Source organism: Hyposmocoma kahamanoa, unplaced genomic scaffold, assembly GCF_003589595.1.
Source record: "Hyposmocoma kahamanoa isolate Upper Pololo Valley unplaced genomic scaffold, ASM358959v1 93, whole genome shotgun sequence".
Classification (NCBI taxonomy): Eukaryota; Metazoa; Arthropoda; class Insecta; order Lepidoptera; family Cosmopterigidae; genus Hyposmocoma; species Hyposmocoma kahamanoa.
Window position 1 is genome coordinate 6,601,845 of NW_020654810.1, and position 15,954 is coordinate 6,617,798.

At 36.6% G+C, this 15,954-nt stretch overlaps 1 protein-coding gene across 1 annotated transcript in view; it reads left to right on the plus strand.

Annotated features, from left to right (window-relative positions):
* Window positions 1–13,953, plus strand: part of LOC113237638 (T-box transcription factor TBX6-like) — a 64,033-nt gene extending 50,080 nt beyond the window's left edge. Inside the window, exons 4-6 of the mRNA XM_026474247.1 lie at window positions 969–1,236; window positions 9,424–9,564; window positions 13,242–13,953. Of these exons, the coding sequence (XP_026330032.1) occupies window positions 969–1,236; window positions 9,424–9,564; window positions 13,242–13,730 (898 nt within the window). The 3' untranslated portion in view covers window positions 13,731–13,953. The remainder of the gene's footprint in view (window positions 1–968; window positions 1,237–9,423; window positions 9,565–13,241) is intronic.
* Window positions 13,954–15,954: the final 2,001 nt, after the last annotated feature.

A 15,954-nucleotide genomic window follows, 5' to 3' on the forward strand; every position in this document is an offset into this window, starting at 1 on the left:
TTATATTATATTATATTATATTATATTATATTATATTATATTATATTCTAAATAAAGATAGTGAGCTGTAATACAGGTCTAGTTGCTTGTATAGACCCCCGTGTCTCATAAGGGTTACAAATAAAGATACTTTTCAATAACTTTCGTCGCGATAATTACTGATATATAACTCCCTATTGTGCTCTACAAGAGTTATGGTCAATTTATACTGCGGCGGAACGGAATGGAAGCGAATTTTTGTAACGATATTGTACATAGCATAATGAACTTCATGGTCAGTTGTGTAACGTATAAATGTAAATAATAAAATATAAATAATTAAATAAATATAATTGAGCCTTAAACAATAATTTGAGTTTAAACAGAATAAAAAAAAGTATACATAAAAAAATACTTTCCAATTGTTCAACAGAAGTCTTAAATGATAAACAGTACGATATTTAGGTGATCCCATCATATAAAAAAAAATTATAAAAAAACGTATATGGAAGTGAAAAATTAAGTGAAACCTGCTTGCTAGAGCGTTCACACAAGTTCCAACTTCTTTAACAATAATTACGACTTTTTTTTATAAAAAACATCGACCTGAAGTAAGTGGAAATTACATCTATTTGCTAAGTTTATTAAAATCGATTGACGAAAGTGGGTGAAATCTAGCAAAATGGATTCATCCCTCAATTTGACACCCTTAGAAGTGGAATTTCTTCAAATTTGAATGGGGCCACTACTGAATTATCCATTTTCCAACAAAAAAAGGATCATCGAAAAGGTTCACAAACATCTAGAGTAATTATGTAATTTACACACAAAAAATTTCTGTCCAATTGAGGACCATTTTTGCAGGCAGTAAAAAATTGAAAATAGCCGTATTGTTTAATTATCATCGATTTTTTTTTTATCGTATCGATGGCATACACTCTGATGCAATCATCGTCGATCATCGAGTAAATCGAAACGTATCTTTCCAGACGCATGTTTCCGTCGCTCCGCGTATCCCTCAGCGGTTTGGACCCACGTGAAGAATATTGCGTACTCTTGGAGATGTCCCTTGTGGGGCGGCGCCGCTGGCGGTGGGCAGGAGGCGCCTGGGCAGCGGCTGGAGGGGCAGAACCCCAATCCCCAAGGAGACTGATGCTGCATCCCGACTCTCCTGCGCCTGGACACCATTGGACGGCCAATCCGGTGTCATTTAGCAAGCTGAAGCTGACGAATAATACTATGGATTCACAAGGGCATGTAAGTACTTAAATGGTGATCACCTTTTAATTTAATTAGTTATTTAAATGTAAGTAACGGATATCAATAATATGTTATAGTTAAGTCTTCTTCTCATTGTACTCTATAATGTTTGCTATCGTGGTGAACGGAAAACTGCCTCTTTGGCCGAACGATTACCATGACTGCCACGCAGAGGTCCCAGATTCGATTCCCGGGCCGGGAGAAATATTTGTATGGTCTACATTTATTTCTCTCGTAAGTTTGGGTGTAATTTGTGGTTGTCTATGTATGTGTCCATGGCACCCGCGACACAGGGTTTCCCTAGTGCGGGGCTATGTTGAGTGTGTGCGTTATTATTATGATTATTATTATTTGCGGCGTCAGACATACAAGAAAGGAAGGGTACGTCGACCATCTTAGCACGCAGCAAGTAGAACATAAGAATTTGTTTTTAATTCAAAATTTAAATACATCTTATTCATTTTATATTTTCATTTATTATTCAATATGATATTGTGTATTTCATTAATTAATAATTTCATTTGATTCAACATCTTTAATTTTTATGTCATTGTAACGCGCCCTTACAGACTCATGTTGAAAATTGATATTGCAAGGAATAGCTGATGAATAGTTTTAATAAAACAAAAATAAAAATGTGTCTCAATATGTCGTCAATTCGAAACTGCCTTGTTTTGCATTGAGCTTTGACGCGAGTTTGCCGGAGATAAAAGTTGTGCTTTCCACCGATCCCATAAGCGACGATCGTATAAAATTTCATTTAAAAAAATTTCGAATTTCGAAAAAGAAAAAAAAATATATAGCAATTGGAGCTAATTGCTATATATTTTTCGTTCAACGTAGTCATGAATAATACGAAACTCGATGAACGAACAAACGTCAAACTGGCCATCTTAACGTGCCGGTACTATAACTTCCAATACGAGTAATACCGTATTCGAAATTATGATAAAAGGCAAAATGAAAACAAAATAGTTATATTTTTACTTAACAATACTCGTACAAAACTTTCTTCTGAACAAACTTGTTCTCAGGTTATCTACACTGGTTATCCCTTTTCTATGACCCAGAACACAGCAATCCAGCCTAAATGACACAGACATGTATTTTTATAATTACAATGGCACACACAACCTGGTAGTCTTTACAGTCTTATCATCATACTTCCTTGCAACTAATGCAGCATGAACACTGCATAATCCGACGATGCGTCACGATCCCGATGGTTCCCGACTGGTCACGTCTCTTTATGATTAGATAAGTGATTTGCAAGTTTGTCATGCCAGTGACGTCATGTAATTGCGTGTTTATCTCTACAGGCGTAGCTTGTCTAATTACCTATTGGCATTCACATTTTTTATTGTTTTTATCTTTCTAATCTTTCTTTTAAGTTCTTTTTTCATTTATTACACTGAACGTGCTAAGGGAAGAATCTGTTAAGTCATATTTGCTATATTTTATGATTTTACATCACATTTTTTAATATTAATACAGTTATTTTTAAAGTATTTTCGCCTACGGAAAAGGCAAAAGTTTAAAACCATACAGCCAAGTGGTTTACCCTCGTATATAGAACGAAAAGCTCATTAGTTACATCTTAGAAGTTACATCATACTTGTTACGTTCCGTTTGAAGTCATATTTTATTTTATTATAAGACTTTCTGTCAGTAAACATTTTACAAAATTACACCTTTCTCAATGGCCACTTTACTGTGTAACAATAAAACGTTTTATAAAAAAGATATTTCAACAAACAATCAAGATCTTGTTAAAATAAAGAAGGATAGGAATTGCGGCTTTGACTCTTGAGTAAATTTTTTTGAAACATTTGTAGTCGTGACTGTATAAAGCCACATACCTTCGATGGCAACGCCTACTATACCACCACTTCCTATACTAAATGTTACAAACACGTTGCTCAAATACCAACCTTATATGAAATGGATTAATCACCCATCTAAAACTCAAATCCGACGACTTAATACCCTATAATACTAAGCTGCTCATAAGCAGCATACAACATGTGCATGAAAAGAGCCTTTATAGAGCTGTGTTAAAGCTGAGATTTCATTGTCAAACGTGTAATTCGCCTCGCGCAGCAGGAGTCTCGAGAACACAAAGAATTCTATGAGTATTTCGTCATTCGAACAAATACGCTGAAAGACATTGTATGGAAGCTGCATGAGGGTAACTGTACTGCTTTGTGACGCGGTGTGTTTGGATAGGTCGGGTGACGCCTCGATTAATGATGCCGTGTGCTGTACCTCAAGTTTTCATGTTTGTAGAAACCGAGTCTCAGTTTATGAGGTTTTATTACTGGATTGTGTAAAACCATCTGATGCCAAGCTATTGCATATTCATAATCGCCTCAAGATTACCGCGTTCGGACATTCTCTCTTTCAAATTTAATTAACAGTCTCTTTGACAGTTCTACTGTTCCAAATCATCAATCTATCATACAAATCGAGTTTAATTTATCATAAAAAGTTTTATATTTTCTCGTTTCTTTTAAATAAAACCGAAGCCGACATAAATTTACGATATGTGGTCAAATAATCGGATAACTTGGTAGAGCTGGTTTGGATTATAATTTGTCTATGTTGAACTAACATTCTCTTAATGTAACGCGACGTATCGTTGGGATATCAAAACAAACTTCATTTACGGCTGTCAGGCACGCTGTAAAACGTCATAACACGTATTATTATGACATGGAAGAAAAATGGCACGCTCCAGTGCGTCCAAGGTTTCGGCCTGGCGGCAATGGCGCGACGGGCGGTGTCTTTGTGCCCTTAGACGTACAATACAAGCAGCTACCGCGACGCAGGCGCAGGCACCCGTCAATTCGCGCGGAAAATATTCTTGTGCACTTGAAATTTTACCACCTGCGATAAAAACCGATTCATTGTTTACCCTTTTTGTTCACAAAAACCTTCGCGACTTTTTTAAGAACTGCTTTTGAGGTGAATTTCGAGAGTTCTCATTATTACCTTTTTACGCCTTAGTGGCGGAAAAAATGACTAATTGCAAAAAGGATTAGGCGGCGACCACATACAAGGTAGTTATGGCGAAAGGATTAAGCAATAAGTTGAAGTGGGAAGATTTAGTTATTAAAGCTGTTAACTGCAATGAATGACACTTTAAAATAAATAGGGACTTATTTTTACTAATTAAAGTACAACAAATCTTACAATGAAAATACAACATACTTGTTTGTTATAGTACAATAAAAATAATTAATTATTAACGAGTTATAAGCGAGATTTACAACCCCTTTTAACAAGTTTTTTAAATCTTATTTAGTTTTTGTTTTATCGTTCAGCAAAATCAAAGAAAAAGAAACTTTAGGTGCCAATATATCGAGTTGCCAAAATGCAAATGCATTTTGCGCTTCAGAAATTAAAATAACCATTTCAAGAAGTAAAGTTTCTGCCGCCAAGCAGTGATGTAAGCATTACTGCGTCCAGGTTTTGAACGATAAGGCTGTTGGTAAAAGTACAGGCACATGGGACTTGTCAGGGTGACGGACGTCAGTGGCAGTGCCCCTCAGCTCTTTGTGATTTAAATCTCGGAGTGGCACTGTCGGCTATGGATAGGCGTGTCGATTACCACCAGGTGCAGGACTTGTTCGTCCCGTCACTTGGTAGGTATCATAAAATAAAATTTTTGCTTCAGTGTTTTTCGGAATTGATGAGCGCAATTTGTATCATGAGCAAATTGCGCTCATAAATTCCGATATTTATTTCCGATATTTTCCTTTCCGAAAACGGAAATGAAAATATCGTTGGGAAACCTGCACAAATCTGCAAAGCAATTTTATATTATTTGTGAAGTTTGTACAGATCAATCCCTCTCATTGTTAGAGAAAGCTTGTCCAAGTAGTGGGAATACAGGCTGACTATTATTATTAAAATCATGCAAGACTAAATAATTTTTACTAAGAAGGTAGGTACTTCCGGTACCGTTTTAAATAATTTGTTTTACTATTTAAAACACGATAGTTAATACCCGTAAAATTTAAATTAATTTGGGACACCCAACACGAACCTAATGGTAGTGGAAAAACAAGACAAATCCCCATAAAACATGGCTAAACCACATCTTATGTCACATTAGAGTTATCACGACACGGCATCAGGCCTTAGATTCGGTTCCCGGCGGAAACACATTGCTAACCCCTTGTTATCGGATACATCTTGTCACGCTACTGGATATTGCAGAGATATAAAAAAGCTTGAACAAAAAAGAATAAGCTAGAATTAGAATTTGGTAACAAAATAACAAAATTTTTGGTTGTCGCGTTGATGTCTTTTGTACGAAAACGTTGCTTTTAATAATTTGATTACATAAAATACCTTACCTATTTCTAATGCCAAGCAGCGACATGAGCATTATTGCGTTCCGGTTTTTTTTTTCTAAAATCGAGATAAGTAAAGTTACGGTTGAACGCATGAAACAATCGTAAAGCGGGCGGCTTCATTACAACATACTAAAATTAAGACCACTACAGAAATTAAAACAACTGTGTTAAGAAGTAAATTAGTAATAATAAATATAATAAATGACATTACTGGTCCCGGTTTTGAAGGATAAGGGTGCTGGTGAAATTACTGGCAAGCGGGACTTAATGTATCAGGGTGACGGGCACAGAGTGGCAGTGCCCCTAAGATCTTTGCGATTTAAAGCTCAGAGTAACACTGCAACTGTTATGGATAGGCGTGTCGCTTACCACCAGGCGCATGACTTGTACGTCCCGTCACTTGCTATCGTAAAAAAATTATTCAAATAATACTAAAAAGGTTCAATCAATTCAGATAAAAACTGCAGCTTACGAGATTTTAATCTCGGCGTATTTTATACATGCCGAGAACGCTTGTTTACTCGCCGTAAACGCGCATCATCTGCGCGTATACGCACCGCAAATGCTCTATAGTCGCGCGTACGTATCGCGTATTTTGATAAGTTATCGTTTTAATTTTAGTTTTGTTTGTTAATTTCAGTTAGATTTTGAAATAAAGCGACTACATGAAATTCTAAGTGTAAACTCTAGTGAAGTATATAAGTTTCTTGCTTGCAACGATGATTACGCGCGTTTGAATCGATACACTACAGCGCGTCTGCGGCGCCGTAAACGCGCGTTCGTGAAAGCTTATAATGTTAAAAAAAATCTTGACAGTCGTCTTCATAAAGTCGGGGCAATGTATACGCTTCTATATTAAGGTTCCGATTGATATTCAAAATTTGCTATTGCAAGGTTTAAAACAATTTTGAAACAAAAACTTTATACTAAAGGTTGTAATTATACAACTTCTACGTACTTGGATGTCAAAAATCCGTAGTAGTGACCCGTTTAGCTTTTTCAGGTATTCTGGATCTAAGATGTGTAAATTAAATATTGTAATGATAAATCTATTCATATGTATATTTACAAAAAGAGTTTCTTAGTGTAATTTGCTTACCTGTGAAATAAACAATATTCACTTTAACTTTGAATGCGCCGTGTGCATAGGCTCTTAGGATGATAATTGTATAACATTAAACGTTCTGTTCATTCATTAAAAAAATCCAAAATTACTTTTTCGAAGCAATATATCGCATACATATTCAAAACTTTGCATAGTAGGTCAATGCTTGCATACCAGCAAATTTAATAGTCTACTTATATACTAGAGTCAAACTCAAATGGTTTTTATTTCACAGGTAAGCAAATTGCACTTTAAGTCGTCATATTGATTCATCGAGTAATATAACTAGAAACAGAGACGAAATGTCATTTGATTTGTTTAAAAACTATTCTGCCAAATTATTACTGTGATAACTGCGCTCCGATTGGCCAGGCCGAATTCGAATTAATTGACGGGTGTCGTCAATTGTTTCACTTAAAAACGACCAATTTAACTAGAGCTTTGCTATTAATGGACGAAAATTGCAAAATTATGTATTTAATATTTAATTACCGATGAAATGTGATTCCGTTTGTTTTGTAATTACGTGTTTTGCTGTTTTTGTCACACCATCGAATTGAACAACCCACATTGTTAAAGATATTATCTGTTGGTGCTGTAATATTTCAGTTTTCTAATTTGTGATTTTAGCGCAAACGAGAGTTGATATTTAAAAGTGATATAAGGTAACAGTGATATACCTGATGAGTTGCCAGGGATGGATGGCCCTTATTTCGTTTCTATTTCTGGTTATATACTCGATGTATTGATTAAACCTACTCGTAGGTAGTCGGTAAGGATAAGGTAACGACACCGTAAAAGATAGTATCAATAAGATTTCCCACGTGTGCAGTAACTTAGAAGTTTTTCGCTCAAACTCATGCAAAAAGTAATATCTCTATCGACGTTTCAATCGCGTTTGATTGAACACTTCTTCGTTTGATGGACGGGCTTCCATGTTGTCTCCCGTCTGTCAGTTTGGGCAGAAATGATATGTGCATTATCGGAGTTTGATCAGGTGTTTTGGGATCTATTAGAGAGTTAGGATTCTTTTAAAATTGTATAAAACAATACAGATTATTTTACAAATGAAACTGTTTATTCGAATCTGTCGCGTATAAGTTATTATTAATAAATATATTATTATTAAATAAATTATTAATTTAGATACCTTATTTTATCAAAGAACATTCCAGTTAAAAGAGAAAGTAAAGGGCCTAAAACGCTGGTTTGTTTGAAAAAAAAAACAAAATGAACGTAATATAGATCCGAAAAAATATTTTAGTATCTAATGTGTAACATTCGCGAAACCTAAGAACTCTATAAAAACATATTATTAAAGCAAATATTTGAGAAAAACTTCCTCCATAACAGAGTAATCTACAAAAATTGTGATTTCAAAATTCGTCCCTAAGTGAAACACATATAATTCTGCACGAATAGAGATTTTAAATAATTGTAATAGTTTCTTATGCTTATGCTTATTTGTCAATGTAACAAATTGTAAGCTAAGAAAAAGTTTCACCTTTCACATCCCCTGCGGTAGCAATCAATCATAAAGCACATGACACACTTGTGCAACTGCACTCGCCGTGCCGCTGGCGACTGCACCCCGCAATTAGACAGTCTAGACGAGTTTATCTCGACATCAGGAATATGTTTGCGCAGACTTGCTTAAGTTGAGCAGTTTTTAAGTGAGACATTTCACAGATGAGTTAGTTATGTAAATAAATTAGTGTTTTGTGATATGCAAGGCTTTTTAACTATAAGTTAATTATAAAATAGTACTATTTAAGTTTAAGTACGTATTTTAGATATCATCCAGTGATTTTTTAAATTTCAAATACTTAATTTTATATACATATTTTGTCCTATACTCCAGTAAAAGCTTATCATTTCGATTGACTTTATGAAGTCAAAACCTTATGGTATATTTTTTCTTACCTACAAACTTTTTATGGAATAGACAATCCATATTTACAATGTGTCGCTAGAAACATTAGCCAAACGCGTAAAACAATAGAAGAACAACCCGTTCAAGTGGTGGCGCCTGCGCAGGTAGCGGTACTTGAAACAAACTTAAAGATAAGAATGTCTGACTGCACTTGAAACGTGATATTTCAATGTGGTATTTAAAATGACGGAATAAGGTGCTTGTTGCGGTTGTGTTTGCCGCCGACAGTCGGCGCGACGGTTCTGTCGCTAATGTGCACGCCCTCTTAGGTGTCAGAGATATGGATATTTGCACGTTTTTTGCTTATTATGTTTCTCGCCAGGGCTGTAATGGTGATTCATTTTTAAATAACGTTCTATTCTTTAATGTTCAATGCTTTCACTTTTATTGTAATTGAGGTGGTACAAAATAACTATTGAAGTAATCCATTATCTACTTACTCATTGCATCGAATACCCATTTACATTAAATGATTTATGCCTAACTAACAACTAGGTAACCGACAGGTCGTTGTTGTGTTGTGAATAGAAAGCAAAACAAGTTTGGTGTTTCTAGTGATGATATTTTTGTCACATCTCTCGTATTTTACTGAACAATGGACACTAATTGCATTTCAAAAATGCTAAGCAAACTTTAAAAAATAAATACGTAAACAATTTTTTATAGTGTTGTTCGATTTTTGGATTAATAATTATTACAAACTAGGGGAGAAATTATTAAATATTGAATAAACAAGAAGTTAGTTTTTCCGTTCAATTGTGTACAGTTAAATCTTTTGTCCTCAGATGGTACTAACGTCAATGCACAAGTATAGGCCTCGAGTATTGGTAGTTCGGGCTCGTGATGCTGCAGCGTTGGCCTGGGGCGCGCCACACGCCGCGTTCTCCTTCCCTGAGACCGAGTTCATTGCTGTCACTGCTTATCAGGTTTGTATAATAATAACCTTCGATGGCCGAACTAAATTATAAAAATTATTAGAAATTGCCACAATCCTCAAGCCTTGCAAGTAGCCGACTATCGTGTTAATTGAAAATCTAATACCTACACAGAGAGACGCTGCTGACTAGTTAGAGGAGGAAATCAGGGATTTATCATTTAGTCGTTTCCTGCGAACTTCTACCTAGAGAAGTGTTATTTCCACGGGAAGCAGACCTGGGTGTCCTTAAATAAGTTACCTATCACAAGCTAGAAACATTAATAACAGAATTTTAATTGAACAGATTTTGTTTCATTTGTCCGAAAACATATTACAATTTTTGCCATTATACACCATTTAATGTTTCACTATTTTTACGCATTGACAAAGAGTTATTCGTTTCCCGATTCTCGTTTCCCCAACATTCCGTTTGAATCCGTTTCCGAATGTACCGAATTGAATATTTTGTTTTTGTGCAAAAAACGATATCCGTAATAGGTACATTTTTATTTATGTTTTGTTTTACGTCAGATCTAATTTAGTGTGATTGATACAAATAAACGATAAATGAAGTTTATTAATTATACATTAAGTTAAAGTTGTTACTCAAAAATTCTGACAGTTATTAAAACATGTTCGGAAACATTATCAAATTCGCTTGTAAGCTATAAGGCTTTCAGGTTTTTTCATAACCTAACCTAACCTATTCTACTAAAGGGATTGTACTTTTGGATTCTTTTGTTACGTCTATATAATATTATGTAAGAAAATAATTTTGTCGAAACGAATATTCAGCAATTTAGACTGTATGACAAACAGACAGTTAGATAATCAAGAATAGACAAATTTCTGCAAAAAGAGTACATATATGTAGTAATAATAATTCTAAAAACAGTTTTTAGGATAAGTGATACTTCTGCTGTAAGATATTTTAGTCATACAAATTTTAAAAAACCGTGTTCGGAATAATGAAACTCGGAAAAAGCACATTCGTGTTGGTGGTACACCTGAAATACAGCCGCGAGCCTAGTTTCGGCTTCAATCTTCCACAGTATTACCTTACCTTTTTACCTTAGTTTAAATACTACTATTATGTTATAGTTATTGTATTGTATAGTAAAAGATATAGAAAATTATAAGTACTAAGTAGCCTGGACGAAATAAAGACTAAATTCAATTTAAGCTACCTATATATAGAACATAAATATTGTTTTTTATAATTGCAAGGGAATCCCTGCTAAATCGATACGATTAACTTGTAGCACCTCTCACGTGGTTCTGAGAAGCCATGCCAATGTTCCCGGAACTGGCGCCGATTCGCACTTATGCGCACACGCATTTTTTCACCACGCTGCCGCTGCCGCTACCGTCGGGCGCCAAAGCTTTTACGTTCGCACGGAAAAAATCCAGATTACGCCGGCGGCACTCTACTCATTGTCGTGCCTCTGAAAGAAAACAAAAGACAGCTAATTTTCGACTCGACATGGCGGCATTTGAAACTACTTCAAACTGCACCGTTTGTTTCACAGTCCCGTATTGTTCAAAAATAGCAAGCATTCAGTAAAATGTAACAGTTATAGCTTCTTTGTGAAGCAGTGATAACAAACTGATTTACGGGTACATGCCACGTTAAAGCCGATTGAACAGTTATATTGCAATACATTTTGAATAGCGCTAATTAAATTTAGAGTTCGACGCGAAATAAAAGATTTGGTACCTATAATGAAATATTTACAGATCGTTATAAAATGTTCCTCAATTCACGCCAATGATTTTTTAACACCGCATTTTTTGCATGTAGATATTACGGTAATAAGATATATATGAAGCATTAGGTTTCCAAATTCGTTCCATGAGTGTATTGGTTACCGCGGCGGCCTCCCGCTGTTTGTTTTCGGCGTCCCAAATCATGCTTTGTCGATCAGCGCAGCGTATCGTACCGTCTTTGCATAATCCGGTGGCAATTAGCCGCGGCTTCTTTGCCCTTCATGTTGACTGCAGTGAGCCGCGAACGTTTTCTCGCGTCCATTACAACCGCCGCCACCGGCCGCTTTGAGGGATTATCCGAGAATTGTCCGGTTAACGGGGCGCTCGCCTCGACAATGCCCGCCGTCGTATCATTGCGCATTATCCCGACTCCAACCACCACTCGCTTCCTAAACCATTGTTACGAATTACCAACGAATTAGAAACTCCCTTTTATAATAGCCGACGTGTTATTCGAGAGCGTAACTAGGTGGCACACTATTTCAATTACCAGAGCACAAGGCAGCCCCTTACGCTCACGACAATATTCAATTATATCAAATAAATAACTGAGCCATACTAACTTGAGCCTAAAATCGGTATTTGTACATTATAATTTTGGTCACTTAGATAAGTAAACCGACATTTACACGGGTACCTAATTACACATTGCAAAAAAACTGGCGACAGTCGCTAATACGAGGGACTGTTTCACTTAAAAAGTAAAAGCAACGGCTGGAGGTTTGTGGCGTGACGTCACGGGCGACAGGGCGGGCCGAGGGCGGCGCCTGCTCAGCGCCTCAAAAACTGCATTCCGACCAACTAATAATAAGCTTTTAGCACGCTTAGTATCTCGCTAGTGGTTATCTAGTGGTGCTAAGCAAACGGCACCCGCCGGAGCCCGCTGGTGGCGCCGCTTTATCACCGTAAACAAACAGTCATTCACAAGTGACTTCACCTATCGCCACAGGATTATTTGCGCTCTGGATTTCGCTAGATAACCGAAAATGTGCGCAGTCAATACTAGACGATGAAAAAACTGTCAACATGTTTTGGGATTGTAGGCGCCTGGCTTATAGGTTGTCATCGTCACTTACGCAAACGGGAAAATAAGTGTTTTCAGTGTCGGATTTCGCGTCACGGTGTTTTGGAAACATTTGTGCGCCGGCGCCGCGTCGCGCGACGTTCGACTGTCGCGCAGTCGCTCCGGGTGGCGACGTGCCATGCTAATTGGCCTGTCGCCAGCCACATGTGCGACAATTATCCCTACAAGCTATTAGCTACATCCCTGTATGCGGAAACGGATGTTTAAATTGCGTATCTCAAAACCGAGATAAGAAAAGTTACGTTTGAACGTCAAAAACAATCGTATAGCTATAGAGTGGCGGTTTCCTTACAACATACTAAAATTAGGACCACTATATACAGAAATTAAAACAACTATTTCAAGAAGTAAATTAGTAATAAAAGTAAAACTTACCTATTTCTGCTGCCATGGAGTGATGTGAGCATTAGGTTCTGCGCTCCGGTTTAGAAGTGTAAGGGTGCTAGTTGTAGTAGGTGCTAGAGCGATATTTTCCTTTACCATTAAAGAAACTGCAGCTTTTAGTAGCAGCCTGTGCAGTACTTCACTGGTCGAACTCCTTGTGAAAAAGTACTGTTACCTTGCCTATTTCTGCTGCCAAGCAGTAACGTGCACATGACAGCATTCCAGTTTTGAAGGGTGCTGGTGAAATTATCATAATTATGTCGCAGGATGACCGGCGCAATGGCAGTGCCCCTCAGATCTTTGTTATTTCAATTCTGAGTGGCGCTGCAACTGTTATGGATGGGCGTGTTGCTTACCACCAGGCTCCCGACTTGTTCGTCCTATTACTTAATATTATAAAAACAATAGGTATATGTCTGTGCCATTTTTGAAATATATTTTTTTATTTACAGAACGATCGCATCACCAAATTGAAGATTGATAACAATCCTTTCGCGAAAGGTTTCCGCGCATGTGGTCAATCGAAATGCAAACGGAAGAACGTCGATACGACGGAAAACACCGAATCGTCAAACAACGTGTCTTCCGAGCCTAAACGCCCGTGTTCTGACGCGGCGTCGTCATGTTCAGAGGAAGGTAGCCTGAGGTCCACATCACCAAGATCGCCACCATTAGTAGAATCTCCAGCACCACTTATAACTCCTCCAGAAAACATAACACCTCCTCCTTCTTTTTACCCACCTGAATTGCCCTATATTAGTCCCCTTCATATGCCAATGCCTTTAGGTCTCTGGCCTGGTGCTTCAATACCTGGAGGTTTCGCATGGGGACCGGCGTTACCCCCACCTCCACCTCGCATTCGGTCTCCTCCCTCTGCAGCTCCTGCGCCATGCCGTCGCGTGAAAAGTTTCACTATCAGTGCACTTCTTGGTGAAGGCTAAGATATTTTTTATCGGCGAGGAAGAAAGCAATATAACTACTTAATTGTAAACTTTAAATTACCTTGTTGATATTTTGTTAATTGATTTTATATTGGTACCTACCTCTTAGTTAATGTTAGAGTTTAATGTAATGTGATAAAAGTGCCTTAAGATGTAGCAATAAACCCGATAACTTAATGGCTTTTACAGCGCTATTTATGTAGTATTTCTATCTAAATGGAAGGAGAGAAAACTTGATTGTTTTATAAATACTGTTAGGTAGACGCGTAATAAATAATTATAATTAGTTTAACAAACTGAAAATTGTACATAATGTAAATAGCAATTAAGGAAATTCATTAGTAGATACAATAAATATGTATTTTTCACAAAAAAACTTTAGTTTTATTCAAACTTCAATAAATTTCATACTATCCCGTTAATGAATATGATCAGAATAGACTGAATGAAAGTACTTGCATCTTAAAGCCCTGAAAAGACTAAATTTTGACAAGCGCCGCCCGTGTTGCATAATCATAGCGCCACTGTTAAAGGATTCCAAGTCACTAACAATCGGCCATTATTGCAGCATTACTTATTTTTCAAAAATGGAGAAGGTTCTATGTTCGACTGTATGTATTTTTATGTACGTTCACTGATTGTTCGTCGAGTTGACCGTTTCAGATCAAAGCAACGCCATCTATCCAACAACAGTTGAACAATTAGCTGCATATTTAGACTTTGGTCCACCAGTTTAGTTCGGACACCTTTTTTAATATTTCTAAAACTGTTTCACCATAATATAGATTTAATAAGTTATATGAGTAACCAAGTTGTGTACAACTATTTACAAGTTCAAGTTCATAGCAACAGAAATCGAAAAAAACAAATTGAAGTCTCCCCATAATGCTCCGTTTAGTTTCGGAATTTTAATTATGAATCACTATAAATGTTTTTTTTTGTTCCAAGTCATGTATTCTTGTAAAAATAATGACTATAGAATTAGATTGGGGATAGTATTAATTTGCTCCAAGCTGCCGAACGGCGAATTCCTGCCATTTCGACTTTCTAGTAACAGAGAGTCGCTGCACTAAAATAAATAAAAAAATATATATTGACCCATTCTACGTAATCCCACGTAACCCACAAAGATTAGTATTATGGAATACAAGATGAAGATGTTATAGTTTATTTATTATGTTAGACGTACATTTCACCAATAATATTTTAAGAACACATTTCTTGTTTTAATTTGATGCAGCACGCATTTAAAGTTTAATTAATACAATAGCATAACGAAATATTACAATAACAATTAGAATTTAATAAAAAACAAGAAAAAAAAAAATTATAAATACTTTTTCATACATTAGTTAAATTTTACTTTTTGTTTGAGTAATTAACAAATTATTCATTGTATATTGTTTACTATTCAAACATTTTACATACTTACATCATGCCTTTTTCCCGTCGGTGTAGGCTGAGACTACCTCCCACTTGCTATGATCCTAAGACACATCCTTCGCATCATTATTTTACATCTTTTAGTAATTCATAAAATAATTTCCGTCCGAAGACGGATGTGGCCGTCTTCGGCGGGAGGGGTAGAGGTTGGGCGGTGCCGGCAGGCGCCCACATCTCCATCGCGGGAGTACCGGTCCCGGTCAAGTCCCAGATGAAATATCTGGGACTTGTCCTGGACCGGCGATGGAACTTCGGGGAGCATTTCCGACAACTTGCTCCCCGAATAGTGGGCGCCGCATCGGCGTTGGGCAGGCTCCTGCCCAACCTCGGGAGGTTGGGCAGGCTCCTGCCCAACCTCGGGAGGCCGGGAGCCCCATGCAGAAGGCTATACGCCGGGGTGACTCTATAATGTCGGTCAAAATATACAACAGCATTCCGAATGAATTTAAAAGATTAGAGTACATAAAATTTAAAAATGCTCTAGTAAATGGTTAAGTACTAAACATTATTATGGTGTAAGAGTTTTTTGACGACAATAACAAATTTGGTGACAAGGGATGTGACATGTTTATCAATAATTGTTTTTTTTTCTCATATTGTGTTGTAATTTAATTTTATTCTGTGACATTTAAATAATATTGTACACCTTAACTGGTAGATTACAGAGCACTTCCAATGTAATATTTTAAGACCTCATGTAATTACCTATAAATAGAATAAGAATACATTTATTGCATAACTACTTATGGAATAAATGTTTTCTTATTTGTTGACAACTCCA